At 44.1% G+C, this 21,473-nt stretch overlaps 4 protein-coding genes across 4 annotated transcripts; 2 read left to right on the forward strand and 2 right to left on the reverse strand.

The window, feature by feature from the left end:
* The first annotated feature begins 112 nt into the window (after positions 1-112).
* LOC311324303 (D-amino-acid oxidase-like) lies at positions 113-4,754 on the forward strand. Its single transcript, XM_084456744.1, has 11 exons — positions 113-153; positions 598-792; positions 884-998; positions 1,384-1,460; positions 1,649-1,714; positions 2,023-2,077; positions 2,466-2,570; positions 2,667-2,749; positions 2,998-3,115; positions 3,563-3,661; positions 3,838-4,754. The coding sequence occupies exons 2-11, from the start codon at positions 599-601 to the stop codon at positions 3,961-3,963; spliced, it is 1,038 nt and encodes a 345-aa protein (XP_084312870.1). The 5' UTR covers positions 113-153; position 598; the 3' UTR covers positions 3,964-4,754.
* A 1,058-nt stretch (positions 4,755-5,812) lies between these two features.
* Positions 5,813-12,215, reverse strand: svopa (SV2 related protein a; the record flags this gene model as incomplete). Its single annotated transcript, XM_084456743.1, has 16 exons — positions 5,813-6,025; positions 6,172-6,261; positions 6,778-6,859; positions 6,959-7,070; positions 7,553-7,657; positions 8,161-8,237; positions 8,397-8,470; positions 8,622-8,750; positions 8,855-8,980; positions 9,307-9,370; positions 9,506-9,630; positions 9,724-9,795; positions 9,937-10,035; positions 10,233-10,318; positions 10,529-10,689; positions 12,181-12,215. The coding sequence occupies 16 exons, from the start codon at positions 12,213-12,215 to the stop codon at positions 5,813-5,815; spliced, it is 1,650 nt and encodes a 549-aa protein (XP_084312869.1).
* Positions 12,216-14,432: 2,217 nt separating this feature from the next.
* usp30 (ubiquitin specific peptidase 30) lies at positions 14,433-19,845 on the forward strand (the record flags this gene model as incomplete). Its single annotated transcript, XM_084456741.1, has 12 exons — positions 14,433-14,535; positions 14,635-14,817; positions 14,913-15,016; positions 15,186-15,281; positions 15,416-15,461; positions 16,378-16,472; positions 16,563-16,622; positions 16,791-16,877; positions 17,447-17,527; positions 17,729-17,954; positions 18,196-18,304; positions 18,460-19,845. The coding sequence occupies 12 exons, from the start codon at positions 14,433-14,435 to the stop codon at positions 18,695-18,697; spliced, it is 1,428 nt and encodes a 475-aa protein (XP_084312867.1). The 3' UTR covers positions 18,698-19,845.
* A 293-nt stretch (positions 19,846-20,138) lies between these two features.
* alkbh2 (alkB homolog 2, alpha-ketoglutarate dependent dioxygenase) lies at positions 20,139-21,159 on the reverse strand (the record flags this gene model as incomplete). The annotated part of the gene is made up of 3 exons (XM_084456746.1): positions 20,139-20,611; positions 20,720-20,918; positions 20,994-21,159. 3 exons carry the CDS (start codon positions 21,157-21,159, stop codon positions 20,284-20,286), a joined length of 693 nt encoding a protein of 230 aa, XP_084312872.1. The 3' UTR covers positions 20,139-20,283.
* Between the last annotated feature and the right edge of the window lie 314 nt (positions 21,160-21,473).

Raw genomic sequence — 21,473 nt, forward strand, 5'->3', positions numbered from 1 at the left:
GAAGGTACAGTATTTAGGTTTTCCGCTACGCTTATCTCTTTATTGATTTATCATCCAGTCCGCGCAGAGTCAAAGTCTGGATCACGTGATCACGTGACTGAGCTGGGAGGTGGTCGATTGTTCGACAATTGAAGACGCAAGAGAAATTTGAAGGTATTCATGTGATTCGTACGGTTTTTATGTTTGATTAACTTGAATCACATTTATGAAATTGCAAAATTATGGCGTGCAATTATCAGTGTTGTTGTTACACTAACAACCGCAACACTAATCATTTTTAAGGTCGCTCGAGACCACTTAGTAAAGTGTTGAATCTAGGGACAACTTTGAATCGAATTGGTAACGGATTGTCTACATGTTGCGGTCAAAGAAGACCAACTGTAATTTGTCAATAAATTATTTGAATGCGCATTGAACTTATGTAACAAACCCGAACCGCATAGTCTACCTTTTGAACTTTGAAACCTAATATCAAACTAGCCAACAACTTTTTTTTTTTTTTTTTTACTTTTTTTTTTTTTTACAATTAACACTAGTACTATGTCTGAGTTTATTATGTCAGAGTTGTTTGACTCTTTTTATTTTCCCCATATACAGTATGCGAGTAGCAGTGATTGGAGCTGGAGTCATTGGCCTGTCCACGGCCCAGAGCATTTATGAGCAGTACCACTCCATTGTCAGTCCTCTGACTATTGAGGTATATGCAGACCGCTTCACCCCACTGACCACCAGCGATGGGGCTGCAGGCTTCTGGCAGCCATACCTCTATGACAAGGGCAATATCCAGGAGACGTAAGGACCCCATCTTTGACTCAGTGACCAAGGCAGATCTTTTCCCCACTGGATATCAACAAATCTGTATCTCTCTTGTTTTCACCTATAGTAAATGGAATAAGGAGACGTTTGACTACTTGCTGAGCTTCCTCAGCTCCCCAGACTCTGTCAAAATGGGTGTTTTCCTCCAGTCTGGTTACAACCTCTGCAGGGAGCCTGCACCAGTTAGTAATTTCTTGTTCATCTACTATAAATAGCTTTAGTGTAACTGCATAGGTCCTGGATTTTTCTGAGGTAGATTTGTGAACATGATCCTAATGCCCGCTCTGCAATCTATAGCCACACTGTATTGCGGTCCTCTGAAGCATTCTCTTTACCCATAGGATATGTTTGTATGATCTGAATGAAGCCTAACGGTTCAACCCGCCTGAATAGAATCTTCTGTTCAGCCGGACAAAGAAAAGATTCACGGCGTAATTAAAAACAACATTTCCACTGATGCTGGGGCCTCAGTCAGAAGGCCCAGTGATTAATGAGGACTCTGCTTCCAACTGTAAACCAGCACACACAAGAGGGGATATAAAAATAACGGGCACCTTTTTATTGCAGGAGCCCTCATTTAAAGACAGTGTGCTGGGATTCCGACAGCTCACGCAGAGAGAGCTGGACATGTTTCCTGGATACAGGTACTGCTTTGGGACATATTGCAATATTCTTATTGTTGCCTTATTCATGTTGTTTTTAACCAAGGCAATAATACAATTTACCGTATACCAGTAGCGATTGAGTGGGGCTATGTACAGTATCATGCAGCCCTATCTGTTGTTGTTGTTGTTGTTGTTGTTGTTGTTTTGACACCCGTTCTCTGTTTTAGCCATGGATGGTTCAATACTGCTCTCATGGTTGAGGGAAAGAGCTACTTACCTTGGCTGATGGACTGGTGAGGAAATGACTTTTCTTATCAGTGACAACTTACAGTACTCAAGGTTATGTCAGGTCTGGACTGTAGCACCAGTAATACTTGAGTAGATTATTAAAGAATACACTGACAGGTTCTTTACAGTAATTTTCTTTTCACAAAACCAAAATGTGTCTTGTGCTGATACAAGTCTTGTGTGGGTTCAACAGGGCTTATCTCTCAATAAAGGAAAGGAAAAACGAATATAACATGCTATTTGTATGGTGCGTAGGCTATATACAGTAACATATAACACAACTTCACTACCTCTGATCATTTCTTACTTCTAGGTTGCAGAAAAGAGGTGTGAAATTTTACCACAGGAAGATAGAATCTTTCAAAGAGGTTTGATTCTTCTATCTAAAGATCTGAATGAGTAGGCTGCCAACCATGACCTTCAGCAGTGCTTGACTTTGAAAAATACTCAGAACCCATCTATAGTGGCGTAAGCACTTATTGTATTTTATTGTATTATATTATATTGCACTGTACTTTAGATTGCTATTCTTGCACTTTGCCTTCAGCACTAGATTATGCTCTTAGTCACTTGTTTTAGAGGGAAGATGCACTTGTGAGTTCTGGCAAGTAGTAGTACATTGGCTCTTCCTACGTTAAATGCAATTATTGTTAGTCGCTTTGGATAAAAGCGTCTGCTAAATGACTGTAATGTAATGTAATGTAAATACACAGAGAAACCTGTGTTCTCTTCTCTGTGGTTTCTGTTTCGGTTCAGCTTTCACAGAGCGGAGCCGACGTCATCATCAACTGCTCGGGGGTGCGGTCAGGGGATCTCCAGCCTGATCCAGACCTTACACCAGGGCGTGGGCAGATTCTGAAGGTCAGATGATCCAAGTGGCAAGGTTCAAAGTCAGTTCAGCAGTTACAATACATGACGTGGCATATATCTGTCTGAGTCTGTCTGCATGCGTTTCAGGTGGATGCCCCTTGGTTGAAGCACTGGATTCTCACCCACAATTTTACAGAAGGAACCTACAATTCTCCATACATCATACCAGGGTAAAGTCAAAGTCGACTTTATTTATATAGCACCGTTCATACAAGCAAATGTAGCACACAGTGTTTTACAGAATAAAACATACTGTAGTTAAAATCACAGGGTAGAGTAAAGCTGTGATAAATCATAAACCATTGGGTCATAAATCATGGGGTAGGGCAGAGTATAACTGTGATACTGTAAAGCTAAGTCAGTCCCACGACAAAGCAACCCGTCAATAACAGTATGACACCACCTTCTGTGACTGTAGGAGCCGTTTAGTGACTGTCGGTGGGGTAAACCAGCTGGGGAACTGGAGTGAGCAGAACAGCTCCATCGACCACAAGCATATCTGGGAGGAGGCATGCAAGCTGGAGCCCAGCCTTAAGGTGAGACCTACTGAATCATGACAGGCCTCGAGAATATCATTTCCCCTTGGGGATCAATAAAGTCCTACCTATCTACAGTACCTACAGTATTGTTTATTGTTTATTATGGATCCCCATTAGTCGACACACAAGGGACAGACTAGTCTTCCTGGGGTCCAAATTAAAATCAGTACAAATATGGTAAAAACATTAACAACAGGTTAATTAATGAAAACACAGTACTATACATCAGATTACAGCAATTAAGGCACAGTATTATGGGTTACATAGTACCTACCTACCTCCCTAGTCTGAGGGACCTGGAGTACAGCACATGCACACAGCACATCACATGTTATTGTCTCTCGACTATTGAGTCAACTAAAACGGCAACTAATTATGCAAGAATTCCTCAGTCATTCAGTTGGCTTTAATGAAGGTATTCTTTGCTGTTCTCTCTGTCCTCAGCATGCCAGGATAGTGGACGACTGGGCTGGTCTCAGGCCTGTTCGCACTAAAGTCCGTTTGGAGAGGGAGACCATACAGTCTGGTTCAACTACTTTTGAGGTGAGTCACAAAGACTGTTACAGTAGATCTATTGGTAATCTATTGATTTTCTTCATTTCAGCTGTTGATATGAGTGAACAAGACACTTATAGTTTTATTAGCGTTCATTAAGAAGTATACATGTATGGACATTAGTACAGTGGAAATAATAATGACATAGATGAGCTCTAATTCAGGTGATCCACAACTATGGCCATGGAGGTTTTGGGCTGACCATCCATCGAGGCTGTTCCCAGGAGGCAGCGAGGCTGTTTGGGGAAATCGTAGAACAAAAAGGCCGGGGGTCCAGGGCTCGTTTGTAAAGTGTACGTAGGAGTAGTGGCATTATCATTCTTAAATTTGAAAGTATCTTTCACTAAAATCATGACACGCCTGTAACAGAAATGTAATGTTTGTATTGTAATTTATAGAATTATAAAATTATATATGATTTTACTAACATAATCCTTTTCTAAAAATGTGGTAGGCAAATCCCACAAATGTGCCAGTTATAGTACAGAATACAAGAGTACATATCCAATGTTGTTTGGTATGAATTACAGTACCTATTATCACCAGTTCTGTGCCCTTATCTTGGGGTTAAGAAATAAATAACAACCACAAGCAACACACTTTCTTCTTTTCTGAAACATAATTTATCATTGTATCGTACACATTTACACCCAGTGCAGTGACAAGTAAGTGCACAGACACTTAATACACGGCACTAAATTGCAGGCATGTAAGAGACAGCTTGCTGGGCGTGTTCATTACTGTATACCACAATACCTTGTTACTTGTAAAAGGGTACAGGACAAACACCAACCCCGCGCCATCTTGCCTAACAACATAAACAAGGACAACAGCCAAACCAGGTATCAACACAGTACAGTATATACAACTATTACTCTCACTCAGTAAAGCTCAGTAAGCTGTCCCATTCCAATATATGGTTCTGTGTGATGGTGTGTATGTATGTGTGCAAGCTTATGTGTGCACTTTTACATTGTACAAGTGTTTTATCAGCATATTAGTGTTGGTGTTAGAATGTGAGAATGCAAAACAGCCCAATGTGTAGTAAATAGCCTAGAGATGATGTTTAATAAAAAATGATTTCAGCCATGTAACATCAGAGAAATAATCACAGTACAGGACTGACAGCACTGTGGGGTGAAATATTCAAGTATATATTACAATTCTGTCGTAGCATCTCTCTTACCATTACTCACGTGTTCTCTGTGCTCTGAATCTACCTTCAAACAGTTCAGTAGCATTTCATGATTATGGTATGCATATCAAGCCTTGCAGCAGCTGGCACATACCTTTATTAATATCTATGTTCAAATTGCACAATTTACATAAACAATACTGTCACCGTGACATGGAAAATAACATCACAACCCTCTTAATCAGCAGACAAAGAATTAATTCATGATTATGCCAGCTGCACAGTGACTAGCCTCACCAATAAGTGCTTTAAACTGAAGTGTATACCAAGCCTTATCACTCCAAACTTTTCTAGGGCTAGGCTAATGATTATCGTGTAGACGGAAAACTGAACTGCGACTACTGTTACTATTGTTGAGATTGGAATTACTGTAGTGCATTGTAGCTCTGCCCAAGATATTGTGCGTCAGTGGTGTCCTCGTCCCCCACATCCGTCTCAAGCTAGAAGGATATTCAAAGCAGCTGTCCTGTTAGAGAAGAAGGTCCTACATGGGTATCCATAAACTGAATAACAGGACCATTAAGGCTCTTTGAAAAGAAAGAGGTTGATAGAAAAAAAAAAGTTCCCCTCTAACACTCTTTCATTCGTCACACTCTCCCGTTGTGAACTTGTGTTTCAAATTATGAATGATTAATTGAAATGGCAAGCTTGGAGAGTGACTATAATTTGGAATGCATCTCTTGGCTGCCACCATCCAGTGGATCCATCATCCAGGACTCCATAGAACTCACGTTGCCTTAGTGATTATTGTACATTAGCATAAATCATTACAGTGATGGTGGGTGAAGAATACAACCAAAAAGACATAGTTGAGTACCGGTGTGCTGTCAAGTTCTCTCAAGCCATGATGGTGCCTGTACAAACCAGCGATGACACATGAGACGGACCAGTTTAGTTCCCCTCGGTCTCCAGCGACCCCCTCCACCATCCCGTAGTCGCGGGCCTCAGTCCGGGGACCCAGAGTTGGACTGCGGGTCGCCTCCCGGGCTGTGGGCCGAGGCCCGGCCCATCATCTCCTGGCCCCACTCGCGGTGGCTGGACTCCTGGAGGCCCCGGCCCGTGGTCTCGATGGGAAGAGCGCAGGAGGCGATGGCCGCCAGCAGGCAGCAGCAGCAGTACACCGACAGAGTCAGGTACACGGAGGACTCCAACATCACCTGCAGGAGGGGGAGGAGGGAGAGAAGGAGGGAAGGAAACACGGATCATCCCACCGCCTCCGCAGTACGGAGAGTCACAGAACTCTGGCTCGAGGCGTTCTGAGTTGAAGGTGAGGTAGAGGAAATGGCAGGTTTGCTCCTCTTACCTGTGCGACGAAGGGGGTGATGAGGGCGCCTACTCGGGCCATCCCACTGCTCGTGCCCAAGCCCAACGCTCTCGTCGCTGTCGGATACACCTGGAGAGTACGGAAAGCAGATACGGAACACAATTAGCCAATTGCACAACTCCAGTACTTCCTGAAATTAGGCATGCTTCTCTATTTCCTGTCCTACACTATTGGATGAAGTGATTAATCAGGTGTGCCTGACTGCAGCACAATGATCAGGCAGACCTGAATAATCATTTCATCCAATAGTGTGAGACAGGAAATAGAGAAGCATGTCTAATTTCAGGAAGTACTGAAGTTGTCTCTATATCTATCGTACTGCAAGGCAATCAAATTGCTAAGCTAAAATCTGCTCAACAACCCAGTATAATCGTTTAACCATCTAAAATAGTTGCTTTATATGACCTGGGACGTAGTTGAACAATACCAGAGTGATGAGCAGAATAGTAGGCAGAGACTCAAGAGTTTAATCCGATAAAATATCAGGTTACTCGAGTGCTAAGAATTCAAGGGGGAGGGTTTCGTCAGATAAATGTATTTCTCTAACCATAATACCACAGTTACATGACCCTGCTGTGACCTCACCTCAGGGGTGTAGACATAGGCGGCCTGGAACCCTCCTGCGATAAATGCTCTGGCGATGAATATGAGCACTGTCAGGGAGGTCCTATGTTAGAGAGATAAAAATACTCTTTACAACAACAAAGTCTTTTAGGCCCAATGGTCAATTGTGCTTCCTAGACACCAAGCACTCTTTCTGCCTTACCTTCCTACACAAGCGTAGAGGGGCACCAGGCAGAGAGTGAAGACGAAGAAGCACAGGGCCATGGTCTTACGCCTTCCCAGACGGTCAATCGCCCACAGGGTGACCAGCAGACCTGCACACCATTAATATCTTAGATCATGGGTTCCCAAACTCCATCAATGTGGGCCTCCCCTCTGAAAACAGTGACACACCCGCGCTCCCCCAACCCCCCAAATTTGTCCATTTAAAAAAAAAAAAAGACCTTTAAAATCACATTTCATTCATAAAAACGATAGAAAATTCTAAAATAAAAAAGTCCTTTTTTTTCTAACCATCCCTCCACGCCTCCCCTGAATTTCTTTGGGGCCCCCCAGGGGAGGCCCGCCTCACAGTTTGGGAATGCCTGTCTTAGATCAACTCATTTACATAGTCAGTGATGTAAATCGATTCAGTTCCAGACAGATGGTTTTCCAGAAGCCGAGTGCAGTTTACGTTAGCAATAGTGAATTATATCTGAGACAGCAAATGGTGTTTTTGCCCACTTCATCAGCAGACCAATATTTTTTTTTATTCAGAATCAGAACGATGTCTCTCCCGATAGTGTTTGAGGTGTACCTGGGAACTCTGACAACGTGGTCCACAGCAAATCCTTGTAGTCGTCCGAGTTGAGGTATCTACACTCTAGACTACACTTGGGCTCCCGTTTGTTGCCTTTGGACACTAGAGGGAGTGACAACACAAGACACGGGTCACTGCATCTGGCTGCAAATTAGCCAATTGCACAACGCCAGTACTTCCTGAAATTAGACATGCTTCTCTATTTCCTGTCCTACACTATTGGATAAAGTGATTAATCAGGTGTGCATGAATGCAGCACAATGATCAGGCACACCTGAATAATAATTTCATCCAATAGTGTGAGACAGGAAATAGAGAAGCATGTCTAATTTCAGGAAGTACTGGAGTTGTGCATATAGTGAATAGCATAGGACATAACAACAGTCGTGAATAGACTTCTTTTAATTTATATATTTTTATATTAAGACTATCTTTTCCCTCTTTCCTTTGTTCTTCCATCACAAATGTAACTCAACACACTGCTGTTTGGTTTGAATTCATTTGAACGCGGAATGTGTCATGGCGTTAGCCCAGCAGGTCACTGTTGTCCTTGATGGTTCTGTGGAATTGTCACTGCTGATTAGCTCAGAGGAGTGGTGACTCACCCCCACAGGCCCCGCCCTCCTGGAACAGCTCCGTGGTGAGCAGCACCAGGCCGTAGTAAGAGAACGCGTTGGAGAACCTGCGACAGATGGAACACAGCTCTCATTCCCTGGACTCCCACAAGAGGTAATTGGGTTAATTAAAGATTAGACTTTATGTGAAAGTTTAATCAAAGTGCGTGTACCAGAACATGACGTTGTCAAAACTCATTTGTGAAGAATTGTTTTTAATCATTTACCAAATAAACCACAGCAGAATTGTGGTCCAGCGAAAATGTGGAGAGAAAAGATCTTGAATCTTCCCACGATCCTCCTGATTCAGAAAAGGGCAACATGAAAGAGAACATGACAAGTGAGTAACTTAGTAATAGGACTACAATGTAGGTATAGTTCTGTATGATGCCTTTTCAAGTACTGTATAGTGTACTGTATTGTGTTACTGTATGTATGAATATTTGCAGTACCTGTCTGGCAGCGACGAGTTTTCCCAGGGGCATGGGAGCTCCATTCTCCGTGGCGATGCGCTTCAAGGTCGCCAGAGCTTTCTCCTGGTTCCCTGTCAGTACGTCATACCGGGCACTCTCTGGCAGCCACTGTTTACAAGACTCAAGAGTCAGCATTCACTGGCGGGAGTACTGAATTCAAGTCGTACGTGGTGTTCAAATAAATAGCTGTTGGCGTTCATACTCAGACTCACAAAACAGAGGAAGGCAAAGATGAAGAGGGGGATGGTGGAGAGGCCGAGCAGCCAGCGCCAGCCCAGAGTGGGCATCACAAGGATGGCCAGCAGCACCTCGAACACTGTGCCCAGTGCCCAGAATATCTGCACAGCAATAAACATAGGAGGGGGGTGGGCATGGCGAGTTCTCTGCCACATTCTAGCAGCTTCATTGATTGAGTGTGGAGGTCAGATCTGTTTCAGAGGTACCCACACAAACCTGGCATCCCGAAGGTCTCAGACAAGTAGACGTACTATATGTGCTGCATACAGACTTGCTAGTGTCTCAAATCATTAAAGATAGAGTTAAATTAAGTCATGCCTCTAACAGGACTAGGCAGAGTTTGTAGACCGAGTGCAAGACAGACAGGAGAATACTTAGGTTGGAGTGTGGAGGAGAGATGATGAGAGTGTGAAGGGTTAAACCATACCTCTATCAGTAAGATACAGGTGGCTCTGGACCTCATTGGCAGAAACTCAGCATACAGTGTCACCCTAAAAGGAAACAGACATTTCACCGTTAACCACGCAAAATCAAATCACTGAAGTAGATCGTATCCCTTAAGTGCGGTGTGCCAGCAACAGCTGAGAGAACTGCGGTCCGGCGCTGAGAACGGCGGCCTCACGTACGACTGCGGCGCTCCTCCGATGCCGAAGCCCACCAAGGCGCGGAGGAAGAGGATCCAGCCGTAGACGGGGGCGAAGGCGCTGAGCAGGCCGTAGAACATGGTCCACAGCACGCTCATCTTCAGACCCTGTGTGCCCCCACACCAGCAACACACACTCATTCTCTGGGACGAGACTACGGCCTTCGCCGTGAACAGAATTCAGCCGGAGATGGAACTCACCGTTTTTCTGCCATATTTGTCGGATATGTTTCCCCAAAGGGAGGAGCTGATCATCATTCCAATGAATACGACCTGGATGACAGGAGGCGGTAGAGTGGATGTGAAATCCGTGGAAACATCATCAGGGCTCGTGAGGGTATCCTAATTACACCATCCCCTTCTCAATAGTTACACTGCTGCTGCGTGGTAGTTTAGAAAGGAAGCAGGCCTTACCGAGGTGAGCAGGGCAACCTCCAAGCCTGGTAACCGCCATTCACAGTGAAGCTGTGGGGCCAGGATGCTGAGGATCATCATCTCCATAGCATCAGCCATCTGAACCAGCCAGGGACCGAGGGAGGAGGAAACCAATCATTGCACTGAATTGATGCATGGTGACGCAGACACAGTTCACAATGGATCTATATATAGGCCAACACATGAACATGCGCGCGTACACACACACACAAACAACATGTGATTTAAATGTCTGTTGCTTCTCTCAACAGTTCTGTCCAGCTGTGGATGCTCACCCAGGACAAACCGGTGAGGATGGAGAGTTTCAACTGGAACTTCCCAAAGCCAATGGCCTCCACAGCATCCTCCACCATGAAAGTGTCTAGGGGAATGAGACGTGTCAATATTCCACAATGAATCATAATCATGCAATTAATGACTTACTGTTTAAATGATTACAATGTTACATAAAAGTGTCGAGTACGCGTTACTCTAGTCCCCGTTGTTTCAGAATCTCAGTAGTTCACAGTGACAGGATGATATAAGAGCTGTTCTGGAAAGCGGAGAAGAGACGGGTGGAACTTAGTCATACCATCAGTTGGATTGGCAAACTCTCGGGGTACGGGCGCTCCATCTGCAAGAGCCACAGACTCCAGGTCAGTTTGCCTGCCGTGGATCTGGACCTCCAGCTCCATCCCTCCACCCTCATCCTCAGAGCGTGTGCTCTCACCCGTGCGACGGAACTTGACAACGCTGCGAGAGAAAGAGACAGGAGGGTGAAGCAGCCGGCCTGACCACCGAGCTGCAGGTGGGTTCATGCCAGCGAAGCCGAGTGAGGCTAAGAGCGAGAGGCTGTTGCCTAGGTGATTCCAGCTTCTCCCGTCTGTGCTGTTGGAGGTTTTGTGAATGGGTGGTGAAATACTTGTGTGTGTGTGTGTGTGGGAGGGGGGACACTGTATAACCAAGACCACAGATTTGTGTATCTGGACTGGAATAGCCTTGGGATACTCCAGATACACAAATACTCTGGATATGTACCAGGTTTGGGGGTGTAACCCAGGTTTTCACATATATATCCAATTATCTGATACATATCTGGGAGTATATAGGATTATTCCAAGCCAGATACCCCTCTTTTCACTCAGATGACATAGATTTTCCATACATGGAGCTCACAATATTCTCCTTAGAGATCTTAAATAACAGACTGCTCCTCGGACACAAAACAAAACATAGTGGAGCAAACACACAGAGGCTGCCAGTGATGTCTTAATCACTGTGATTATAGCAGTCTTGCCAAGGGCTCAAGAATATAGCTGATCATCTAGTGAAAAGCCTAGTTACAATCCGCCAGTTTATTTCAGTACTGTAGAGTTTTGTAATGTGATTACAGTGCATTCTATACATGTAGTACAATTGCCCTGCCTGTTGATAGGTGGTTACTCCAGGGGTCCTATAGGCAGCAAGGTTACACACCCAAGCAAGGGGGGAGTTCTGGTCTTGAAAAACCTGTAGTGCTGCAAACTATATAAAACACTTCTTTATTAGCACTGTGTTGTCCCTTTACTACAGTACATTGGCAACAAGCCCTTGTTCAAGTACAGGAGGTACTCTCTTGGCATACTCACATCCTCTGATAGATGGATGGAAGAATAATTGTGCAGAACTTTCTAGTTGTCTGAGAGCTACTGAAACTAAAAAGCAGTATGTGATGTTGTATGTACATGTAGCCTACAGTACAACATATTAGGTCTACACCTAATCATATTTCTTGCAACCCCAGTGAAATTGTAGTACAGGCCCCTATATCATGTAGACCTTATGAATGGGCGAGCCTGTATTGACACATGGATCTAACCAATATAAGTAGCAGCAGGGGGAGGGATACTAGATAATCCAAAATAGAATTTTGACCCAAGATGTTAACAGCAAAAATGTTCACTGGCGCTTTGTCATAGAAAATAGCCTACAGCAGTCGGTATCACAAATAATCCCTAGGCTATATGTAAACTATGCACCGTCAGTTCTGGACATGACAACACTGTTTTTTAAATGTGCACCACCGCCATGTAAATATTGCGTTATAATAATCACTCATATGTCATGTTATAACCCTAAATATGAGCAATAAGAATCAAACGACCGACAAAGTGCGAGAGGGCGAATGGTCGGTTTAACAAAATGGCCCGGTTAAGAGCAAATAAAACGTAAGAGGCTATAATTGCTTTAGTTTAGCATACTCACGGGAGTTGTCTTAACTGGAACAAATCATCGTCCATTTTGGTGGTGTTTGTCGATTCCCACTGTGTTTTGTCTCATTGCCGTTACATTGTTATCATAATGAGCAGAGATTTCAGCACCACGGGTTCGCGGACAGCGACACGTTCTGGTTCTCAGCGGAGAGCCAATCACGACTGCTTCCCGTCGCGTGTCATAGGCTGGAGTGAGACAGCATCCAGATCGGCAACTATCATCACTGTCTAATTATTCGATTAACTTGTCCAAAGTGTGAACAGACAGCGTTAGAACGCTAGATTCGCATCCTTTACAACTAAGAACAAGATTGTGGTCTGCCAATGTAAGCCTAGCACATGTTTGATCTGTTTTATTTCTTTCTACTAGCCATGTAGGCTATAAATGGAGCATGCAGGCCTGCCCTATTTCTAATGATTCGCGTGAATTAATGCGAACTATATAAAACACTTCTTTATTAGCACAGTGTTGTCCCTTTACTACAGTACATTGGCAACAAGCCCTTGTGCAAGTACAGGAGGTACTCTCTTGGCATACTCGCATCCTCTGATAGATGGATGGAAGAATCATTTTGCAGAACTTGAATTCGTGTGAATTAATTAATTTACAAGATCAAAGAACACGTCTTCCAGACCTTCATTCCTTTCACCAAGGTGATGGACAGTATGAGCCTAATAACACGACAACAGACATAAAGGCTGTCACTCAAGGTGACAGATTTCTCACAAGCTTCTCTCTTTCTCTCTCTCTCTCTCTCTCTCACACACACACACACACATACTCACACCCACACACACCAAGGAGGCTAGGCTAGAGTACCAACATGACAACTTGAGGAATCTGCGCAAACTCATTTGTGGTGGTGATGATGCCTGCGAACACAACTTTTTTTTTTTGGTACGGCTTTGTAAATAATCCGTCACAAACCAACAGACTCCTACTTTACGTTCCACATGGCGACTTGTGGAAATGCTATAGCACATAATGCCGTGGTGCAGACAAGAGACATCTGAAAAGCTTGTTCGAGAGTTCCTGAGGTCTGGATCCACAGTCAGGTTAGACCCGAATGCAATTGAGCGATTAAATCATCAAGAGCAGTGTTGTGTCAAACCGGGTGCAACAAGGTGTTCCGCTAGCTAGCTGACTAGTTAGATTAGACCAGAGTTGCGCTCAACCAGTCGGGGGTTTAGCAAAGAACTCCATAAAAACAGGCCATCTGGTCTACCTAGTAGTACATACTATCTAGTAAGTGTGTGGGAACTATTTAGTGGGTTACGTGTGTAACATTACAATAGCTGTTAGCTAGCTAGGTATATAAGAAATAATCAGGAATAACATTAGCCAGTATAAGCTAGCCAGATGACTGTACAGCTACTCCGTGATAGCTAGGTTAGATATAGTGTTTAGTTTAGTTGACCCAAGTAAGTCACCCATGTTGGCTAAGAAAGCACCACCAGGGTTTTGGGTCGTAGCTTGCCCCGTGTGGCTAGCTGGCCTGTCGACTGCTTAGCTACAGTTATGGTGCGTTCGTTTCTAACTGGGAGGTGGCAAATTGCGACTTGCTACTAGGAATGATTAAATAAAACACCGCATGAACTCGCACTTCCTCGTCGCAAATTCGGATATGTTTCTCAGCCCCCAGTTGCTCGAATGCACTAGATATAACTAGGTAACTGTGATATAATGGTATATAGATATAACTAGGTAACTGATATAATGGTATATAGATATAACTAGGTAACTGTGATATAATGGTATATAGATATAACTAGGTAACTGTGATATAATGGTATATAGATATAACTAGGTAACTGTGATATAATGGTATATAGCTGAATGCACACAGGTCGGAGGTAGGTATTTTGCCACTTGCGACTTGCCACCTCCGACCACAAACGAACGCACCATTAGTTACGTTAGCTAAGCCTTGCGCAACCAGGTTTTAGATTTGGGCGATAGTGAACTATTATCTAAACCTCAAAGCAACTGGTCAGAGATCCATTTAGCTCTATTCTAGCTGTGGTTTGAATGTGCTGCTTGCACATATTAAGCACGGTTCACTAGATAACGATATCACAGGGGACTTTTAGAAAAACGAAAAGCATTATAGCTGACGTTATCATGACAGAGGAGAACGTGTTTACAGTTAACAATGCCCATGTTGGGGCCTGCCGTTTGACTACTAACTGCTATAAGGTCAGGGTCATGTGTGACTCATCACACTTTGTATTATCAGGAACAAGATGATGAAAAACTGGGGAGTGATTGGTGGGATTGCAGCAGCCATGGCAGCAGGAGTATATGTTCTATGGGGCCCAATAACAGACCGTAAGAGGAAGAAGAGAGGTGAGACCACAAGTGATTTTTGTGATGAACCTGACATGAGTTTACTTCAAGTGGATGTTATAAGGGTCCCTTTTCTACAAACGATCCTCTCTCTTCTAGGTATGGTTCCAGGCCTGTTGAACCTGGGCAACACCTGCTTCATGAACTCCCTGCTGCAGGGCCTGGCAGCCTGCCCCTCCTTCATCGGGTGGCTGGAGGAGTGTACAGGCTGCAGAGGTGTGTCAGAGGGGGCACCAGAGAAGGAGAACCAGCTGTCTAGGACCCTCATGAAACTTCTCAAAGGTAAGTGTCTGTGATGGGCGCTGCAAGAATCTGTCCCACCTCCCTGTTCGTGCCATGAGTTTGACTACGAAGTTCTCTGTTGATTGCTTTTCCAGCTCTGTCAAGCGATGACCCCGGGGAGGACGATGTACTGGACGCTGGCTGCCTCTTGGACGTTCTCAGACTCTATAGGTGGCACATCAGTTCCTTTGAGGAGCAGGTGGGTCATGTCTGAGGCATGAGGTACTCGTTTATGCGCTCTGCAAATCTGTGAGTCATACCATTGTCTGAACTCTGGTCATCTGTGTTCCTTTACATGTTTGGTGCTTGATATTGTCATTGGTTGCACCTAAGAGCTGATATTAATTTCTCTCCGGTTTCTTCTTTAGGATGCCCATGAACTATTCCATGTGCTCACGTCTTCCCTGGAGGAGGAGCGAGACCAGCCCAAAGTCGCCCACCTCTTTGACATGCAGTCCCTAGAGGCAAGTCGAGAGTCCTTTCCTCCAACATTCAGTTCATACATGGCTACCTACTCTAGGTTAGCTGTGCTTTTAGAATATACATTTGATGCAAGTTCATTATATACTTTTGATTTGTTCTTTCCTCCTGGCATCAGAGTCTTCCAGAGTTAGATGAGAAGACCCTGCACTGCAGAAGTCGAGGTAAGAGCCTGGTAGTTAAACGCTGAACTGCTATAGCCAACAGAGCAACAGTGGCATTGCTGTATAGCCACACAATCTATGGCTAGTCAACAATAGCATCAAGTACTGTAGCTAGTTGGCTAAAGCACTACTGCTTTGGAACCTCGCTAGAAAATGTGTGGAATGTTAACCTGAGAGCATTGATGGATTTTGGAGAGATTTGCATATAATATGTATGTGCGTCCTGTAGTTTCTAAAGGGTAGTCAACACGCACTGGTAAATAGACAATAGCTGTTCTGCCAACCGGGCCTAGCAGAAGGGTCATGCTAAGGGGACAACTTTGGGAATGCAGACTAGGAGAGAGGCCTAATCCCACCGTCTAAGGTAATATCTTATTTAGAAAGAAGGCCCTCCTGAAAGTCATACATTTATTAATGGTTGTCTAGGGGGTAGCGTCATAGATATTAGGCGCCACAGCTGACATACAGTCTAGCACAAGTACACTGTGAATAGCAAGTAAGGGTCATCTAGCGCCATTTAATCAGACCCTTAGCTGATACTGACATGCAGGCAGGAAAACAGTATTTAAGGGGCATTTTGGCCTTGGAACACTGATTTTGGCTCTGAACATGGCAGGCAGACACTTTGTACACAGAGAGGGTAGACAGACTTAGGCCAAGTGTCTATTCCATTAGACTGTATACTGAAACCCGTACAATAAACCTGTGTTTTTGCCGCTCCAAATCCCGTGTTGGACGTTCTTCATTTGCAAGAAGACCAGACTAAATGTGGTTACTAGCTGAGTGATGCTGCAACTTTATTGAACTTTAAAAAAAAAAAATGCAACGCAGAACAACAAAACAAAAAACATCAAAGAAAAACGCCAAAAGCCAGCAGCATGTTTTTAAGACAGAAATGCTGAATCTGTTCTTGCAGGTCCTCTTCACCCTATACCAAGCCCTTGGAAGTTTCACCATCCTTTTCATGGGCGTCTTACAAGCAACATGGCATGCAAGCGCTGTGAACAACAGGTGAGTATTTACTCTCTCAAAAGAAAATTGTAGTGTCTACTTTAATTTGTTGATATAGACACATTTTTTGTACATCCTGCTTGTTTGCAGAGTCCGCTGCGTTATGACTCGTTTGACAGCCTTTCTCTGTCCATCCCCTCGCCTCAGTGGGTAAGCAAAATATTTGAAAGGGAGTAGAAACACCACACGCAAGTCCTATAAGTGAAGGGTTGTACACTTGCCCTCCTCACACCTCTCCATGAATCTAATGTCATGCACGTTTGTAAGCTGTGTGGAACGTGTTGAAGAGAAGACTGATGAAGACTATTTCCTCTACAGGGCCGGCCTATCTCTCTGGATCAGTGTCTCCAGCACTTCATCTCCTCAGAGACCATCAAAGAGGTGGAGTGTGAAAACTGCACCAAGGTACTTTTCACTCATATAATGTGTTGACTGGATTAGAAAAGGTTTTGGTTGAAGTCATTCCCATTAGAGTGTTTTCAAATAAAATCCTTTATTTAACCAGATAGGCATCAGGTCAAGAAGGCAGCAGAAACAAAGTTACAGCAATAAAAGAAACATAAGAACAGACAATACAGAGACATACTTTCACAGCAAGAATCAGTTGTAGGGCAAGTTATCAAACACAGTTACGCTGACAAAGAGAACTGGTTTCAGTCTTTTAAAATGGTTTTAAATTCACCCAGTGTTATCAATCCTGGCAATTTCAGGTCATTTTGCAACTCATTCCATGTCGATGGAGCAGCATATTTAAAAGCATTTTTCCTAGTTTAGTTCTCACTCTGGGAACAACAATCTGAAGAGCATCTTGGGAGCGAAGGGCATGCTGTTTTTGCTTTATGCACAACGGTCCTAGATAAGGAGGTACCAGCCCAATCAGGGCTTTATTCAGGGAAGGTAATATGTGAGAGACCAGGAACATCGTGTGATTGGTTGAGACTACTTTCCTGTTGATCGTGTTTCATGTCCTCCAGCTTCATCGTGGAGCCGTAGTGAATGGCCAGATCCTGGAGAGTCAGAGGACAACATTCATCAAACAGCTCAAACTTGGAAAAGTAATAATTCATTCTTTAATCATTTTATTCTTTATTCATGATACTATTCATGTTTGGACCACTCTGCTGGTGTCTCACGTGTTAGTATCAGTGTCGGAGGCCGCGTTTGTTTTGGTTTTTTATCACTCCCTAGTCCAGGTCCGTTTCTGGCCTTGTTGTGTGATTCTAGTCCTACAGTATTTGTCTGTCTCCTCTCTCCAGCTCCCCCAGTGCCTCTGTATCCACCTGCAGAGACTGACGTGGTCCAACGAGGGAACGCCCATGAAGAGACAGGAGCACGTCCAGTTCAACGAGTACCTGTCCATGGACCGCTATAAACACCGCGCTACCATACAGAGGCTCCAGCGCATCAACTGTGCTCCGAAGACCGTCAAAGCAGAGGACTCAGAAGAGGCTCTGGACAAGACCACCACCAGCGCCACTGCTGGTAGATGAGAACTTCTACTGCTTCTGTTTCTCTTCAGCTTGGGCTCTCTGGCCTTGATCTGCAGTAACATCATTGATGGAACCAATTGGAAACGATTGCAGGAACAAACAGTTTTCGTAGACTGCACACTTCTATTTTTCACAAATTAATGGTGCAAACAGCGCATTTCACATCTTCTGCTCCTTCAGGTTTGCTCTCTTGTATGTTTTTATTTTATTTATAAATCTGCATTTTTTCACAGATGTAGAGCACCATAACAACAACAAGCCCCTGTCCAATGGATCTTACCCATCTGTCTTTCTCCACTCTCCTGGTCTGAGCCCACAGCTCAGCTTCACATATGACTACAGGTAAACAACCCTGATTGCTTCTCACGCCAGGCTCATATCAATAAAAGGATGTTAATGTAGATAATAATTAATATTCTCTATTTTCAAAACAGATTTATTATATAGATTCAGATTGTGGTCATGTGATAAGTGTTGCATACCCCTCATCTCCCCAGCTCATCAGAGTACCTCTTCCAGCTGATGGCCGTGGTGGTTCACCATGGTGACATGCACTCAGGACACTTTGTCACGTACCGGCGCTGTCCCTCATCCTATCGCAGCCCCTCGTCCTTCAGCTCCCAGTGGCTCTGGGTTTCAGATGACTCAGTGCGCAAGGCAAGCTTGCAGGAAGCCCTGTCGTCCAACGCGTACCTGCTCTTCTATGAGAGGGTGCGACAACTAAGCCCTGCCTGACGTTCGCAGGAAGAGGTCCCACAGCCCCGAGCCTGACTGGTCCCCATGCTACCTACTATACCACAGCCAAATGTGCCACCGAAGACCCAAGTGCAGTCCTCTTCAACCCCACATCAATCTACTTTAAGATTGGCGTTGCCCACCATCATACAAGGGGGGAGTTTTCACCTTAGAGAGTGTTGCGTCATGATTCCCTATAAGACGTTAAAGATTATTATGGTTCACTTTTTTGGATCTCTCTTGCATATAAAGCTCATGAATGTCCACCCTGTTTGATGTTACTCAGATTTAGGTGGCACTTGTACCCAAAGATTGCATACGCAGGTTTGAAGCGTCTTCAGAAACATTTCCGAATATGTAAATAATAATCGGTGGCTCATCTAGACCCAATTTTGAAATAACATTATTTTACCTTTGGTTTTACCTTTGAAAGACTGAGGTATTTAATATACTGTAGGGCATTTCAGGCTAATGGACGAAGTTGATCATGAACTAATCAGTTGCTAACCCTTGATTTGCACATCAGCATTCTCTATTTTCATCTGAAAACTGTCATTCTCAGTATAGGCTACGTGCAAATGTGTATTTTGAAATAATTGCAGTGTTTTTGACATTGTTAACGTGCTGCTGAATGTTTTTCTATTTGTATAATTTAATTCTAATACTGTCATGCCTAGCCACAGGCCAAGGTGCCATCTTGCAGTGTTGTGTGAGATCTCTAAAACCTAAATATGTTCCAAGTGTACTCTTGGTTCTTGTCCCAGAATGACTTTTTTATGCAAAATATTTATTATAGAGTAAGACCAACAAGATCAGGAATATAAAGTAAGGTCAAGATCAGGATACATGTTTTTAGTATTCGTCTTCCTCCTCCCCAGGATTAAGGTATCTGTCTGTAGGGCAGCAAACAATCTGTCCCCAAGTGGTCCAAATTGCCCATTTACAGTATGAGTATTTGATGTCATGGATGCACAATATGACTACAAATGTCCTGGGATCATGTTTAGCTCAATACTAACCACTAATGTAATTTTTTTTGTCAAACTGCCATTATACAATGATGTGCTTCTGAATAGCCTATCCCATAAATGTTTTGTGGATCAACTTGCACTAATGTATATGATTTGTAATTGTGTGTAAGATCTGTTTGTGTGACTGTTTTTGTAGATTTCCTTTAAAAAATGAAGCTGCACATGCCAAGCAAGTGTTTCTGCAGATGTATTTGACCGATGGAATGTTTGTCATGAATTCCTTGAGATATGAAAACCCATTAAGAAACAATTTGACTCAACATTCCAATGGCCCCATCCCATGAAGTGCATACAGTGAGCAACAAAATATTAGCTTAGTTTGAATTTCACAACATATCACATACCACATCACCACCATAAAGTACATGCTCATTTGCTTATTGTGATAAACTCGGCTAGCCTGAGCCTCGGAGCAGACAGGAACACTCAAAGTTACATGTAGAAAATTTAAATGCAACACAAGCAAATGCACCTCATCTCTCAAGGAGAAAGTTCATATCTGCAGGACTGCTAGCAAATGGGTGTCTCTACCGTCAGCCACCCCAGTGACACCGCTCACCCTGTGGCAGAGCCTCCGTTCTTGTGGTCCTGGACGATGCGCCTGAATGTCAGGTTGATGCGGGGTGTGACCACCCTCTTGCGGGCCGGCAGGCTGTGGTACCAGTGTGTATTAGTGGGGGGGTTCATGAGGAGCAGGCTTCCGTGACAAAGTTCCAGCTTCACCGGGTCGACATGCCGCTGGCAGTGTTTCCCCCGAGCCTCCCTGTGTCTGAAGACAAAGTCCCGCGCCGCCCCCAGAGACACGGAGGCAATGGGGCAGAGTGGGTCCAGTTCCCTCTCATCGTCCCGGTGCTCGCCCATGTGGTCATGCCCATCTTTATACCTGACAAATACAACAGCAGCACACCAGTCAGTCTGTCATTTCAGGGTAAAACAGCAGCTGTGTGCATTAATACTCTACTTTTTGCCTTAGTTCTGCTTTAATGGTCACCTGTTAATCAGGACAAAGTTGAAGGTGTGCCCTGTTGCCCTTGTAACCGTCTCTCGGATGTATTCCAAGGTTGGAGTCCATGGGCTGGCTGCATGTCTCGCTCCGGAATAGGTATAGGTCAGTCCCGCATCCCCATACGTCGCCTGCTTTCTTGGAACACTGTACACCTTTCCAAATACCTTGACCTTTGCTTTCTCTCCTGAAAAAAAAAAGCAGCAAATCAGCTAAAATGCCACAACAACCCATAAAACACTGGAAGGACGATGCTGCATACCTGTGAGGTACACTACCTCTTCTTCTAGTTGTTTGAAGAGGCGGTCTGATTCCTCTCTGGTGAAGAGTAAAGCATAGTCACAGTCTAGTCCTTCTGCTTCTATCTTTTGCCAGGGAACAGGCTGAGAGAACTCTGGGAGAGCTCCATCCTCCTCTTCATCATTCATGTCCTCCTTTATCCCATCTTCTCCGTCCTCCTGCTTCTTCCTCTTAGTCACACCGTCATCATCACAAGAACGCTTCCTTGTCCGGGTCATAAACTTATCCATCAGTCACATCACACCTCACTAAATTAATCTGGGGAGAAAAGGGGACAAGAGAGAGAGGCGCAGATACTATGGGGAAAAACTTTTCCGTCACGTGTTCCCTGTTGTAGAGTAGTCTGAATGGGTCTGGATGTAGGTAATCATTCTAGTTTCAAGCATGCTTATTACCATTACCTTATGATTGTTTACCCATATGGCCCACATAGGGATAGTGG

This window comes from Borostomias antarcticus (assembly GCF_949987555.1).
Source record: "Borostomias antarcticus genome assembly, chromosome: 23".
In the NCBI taxonomy this organism is placed as follows: Eukaryota; Metazoa; Chordata; class Actinopteri; order Stomiiformes; family Stomiidae; genus Borostomias; species Borostomias antarcticus.

Coding starts and splice junctions, on each gene's coding strand:
- LOC311324303 (XM_084456744.1), top strand. CDS start 599: ATGCGAGTAGCAGTGATTGGAGCTGGAGTCATTGGCCTGTCCACGGCC. Junction 1,461..1,648: donor GACATGTTTCCTGGATACAG/GTACTGCTTTGG, acceptor TCTCTGTTTTAG/CCATGGATGGTTCAATACTG. Junction 2,571..2,666: donor GGCGTGGGCAGATTCTGAAG/GTCAGATGATCC, acceptor CATGCGTTTCAG/GTGGATGCCCCTTGGTTGAA.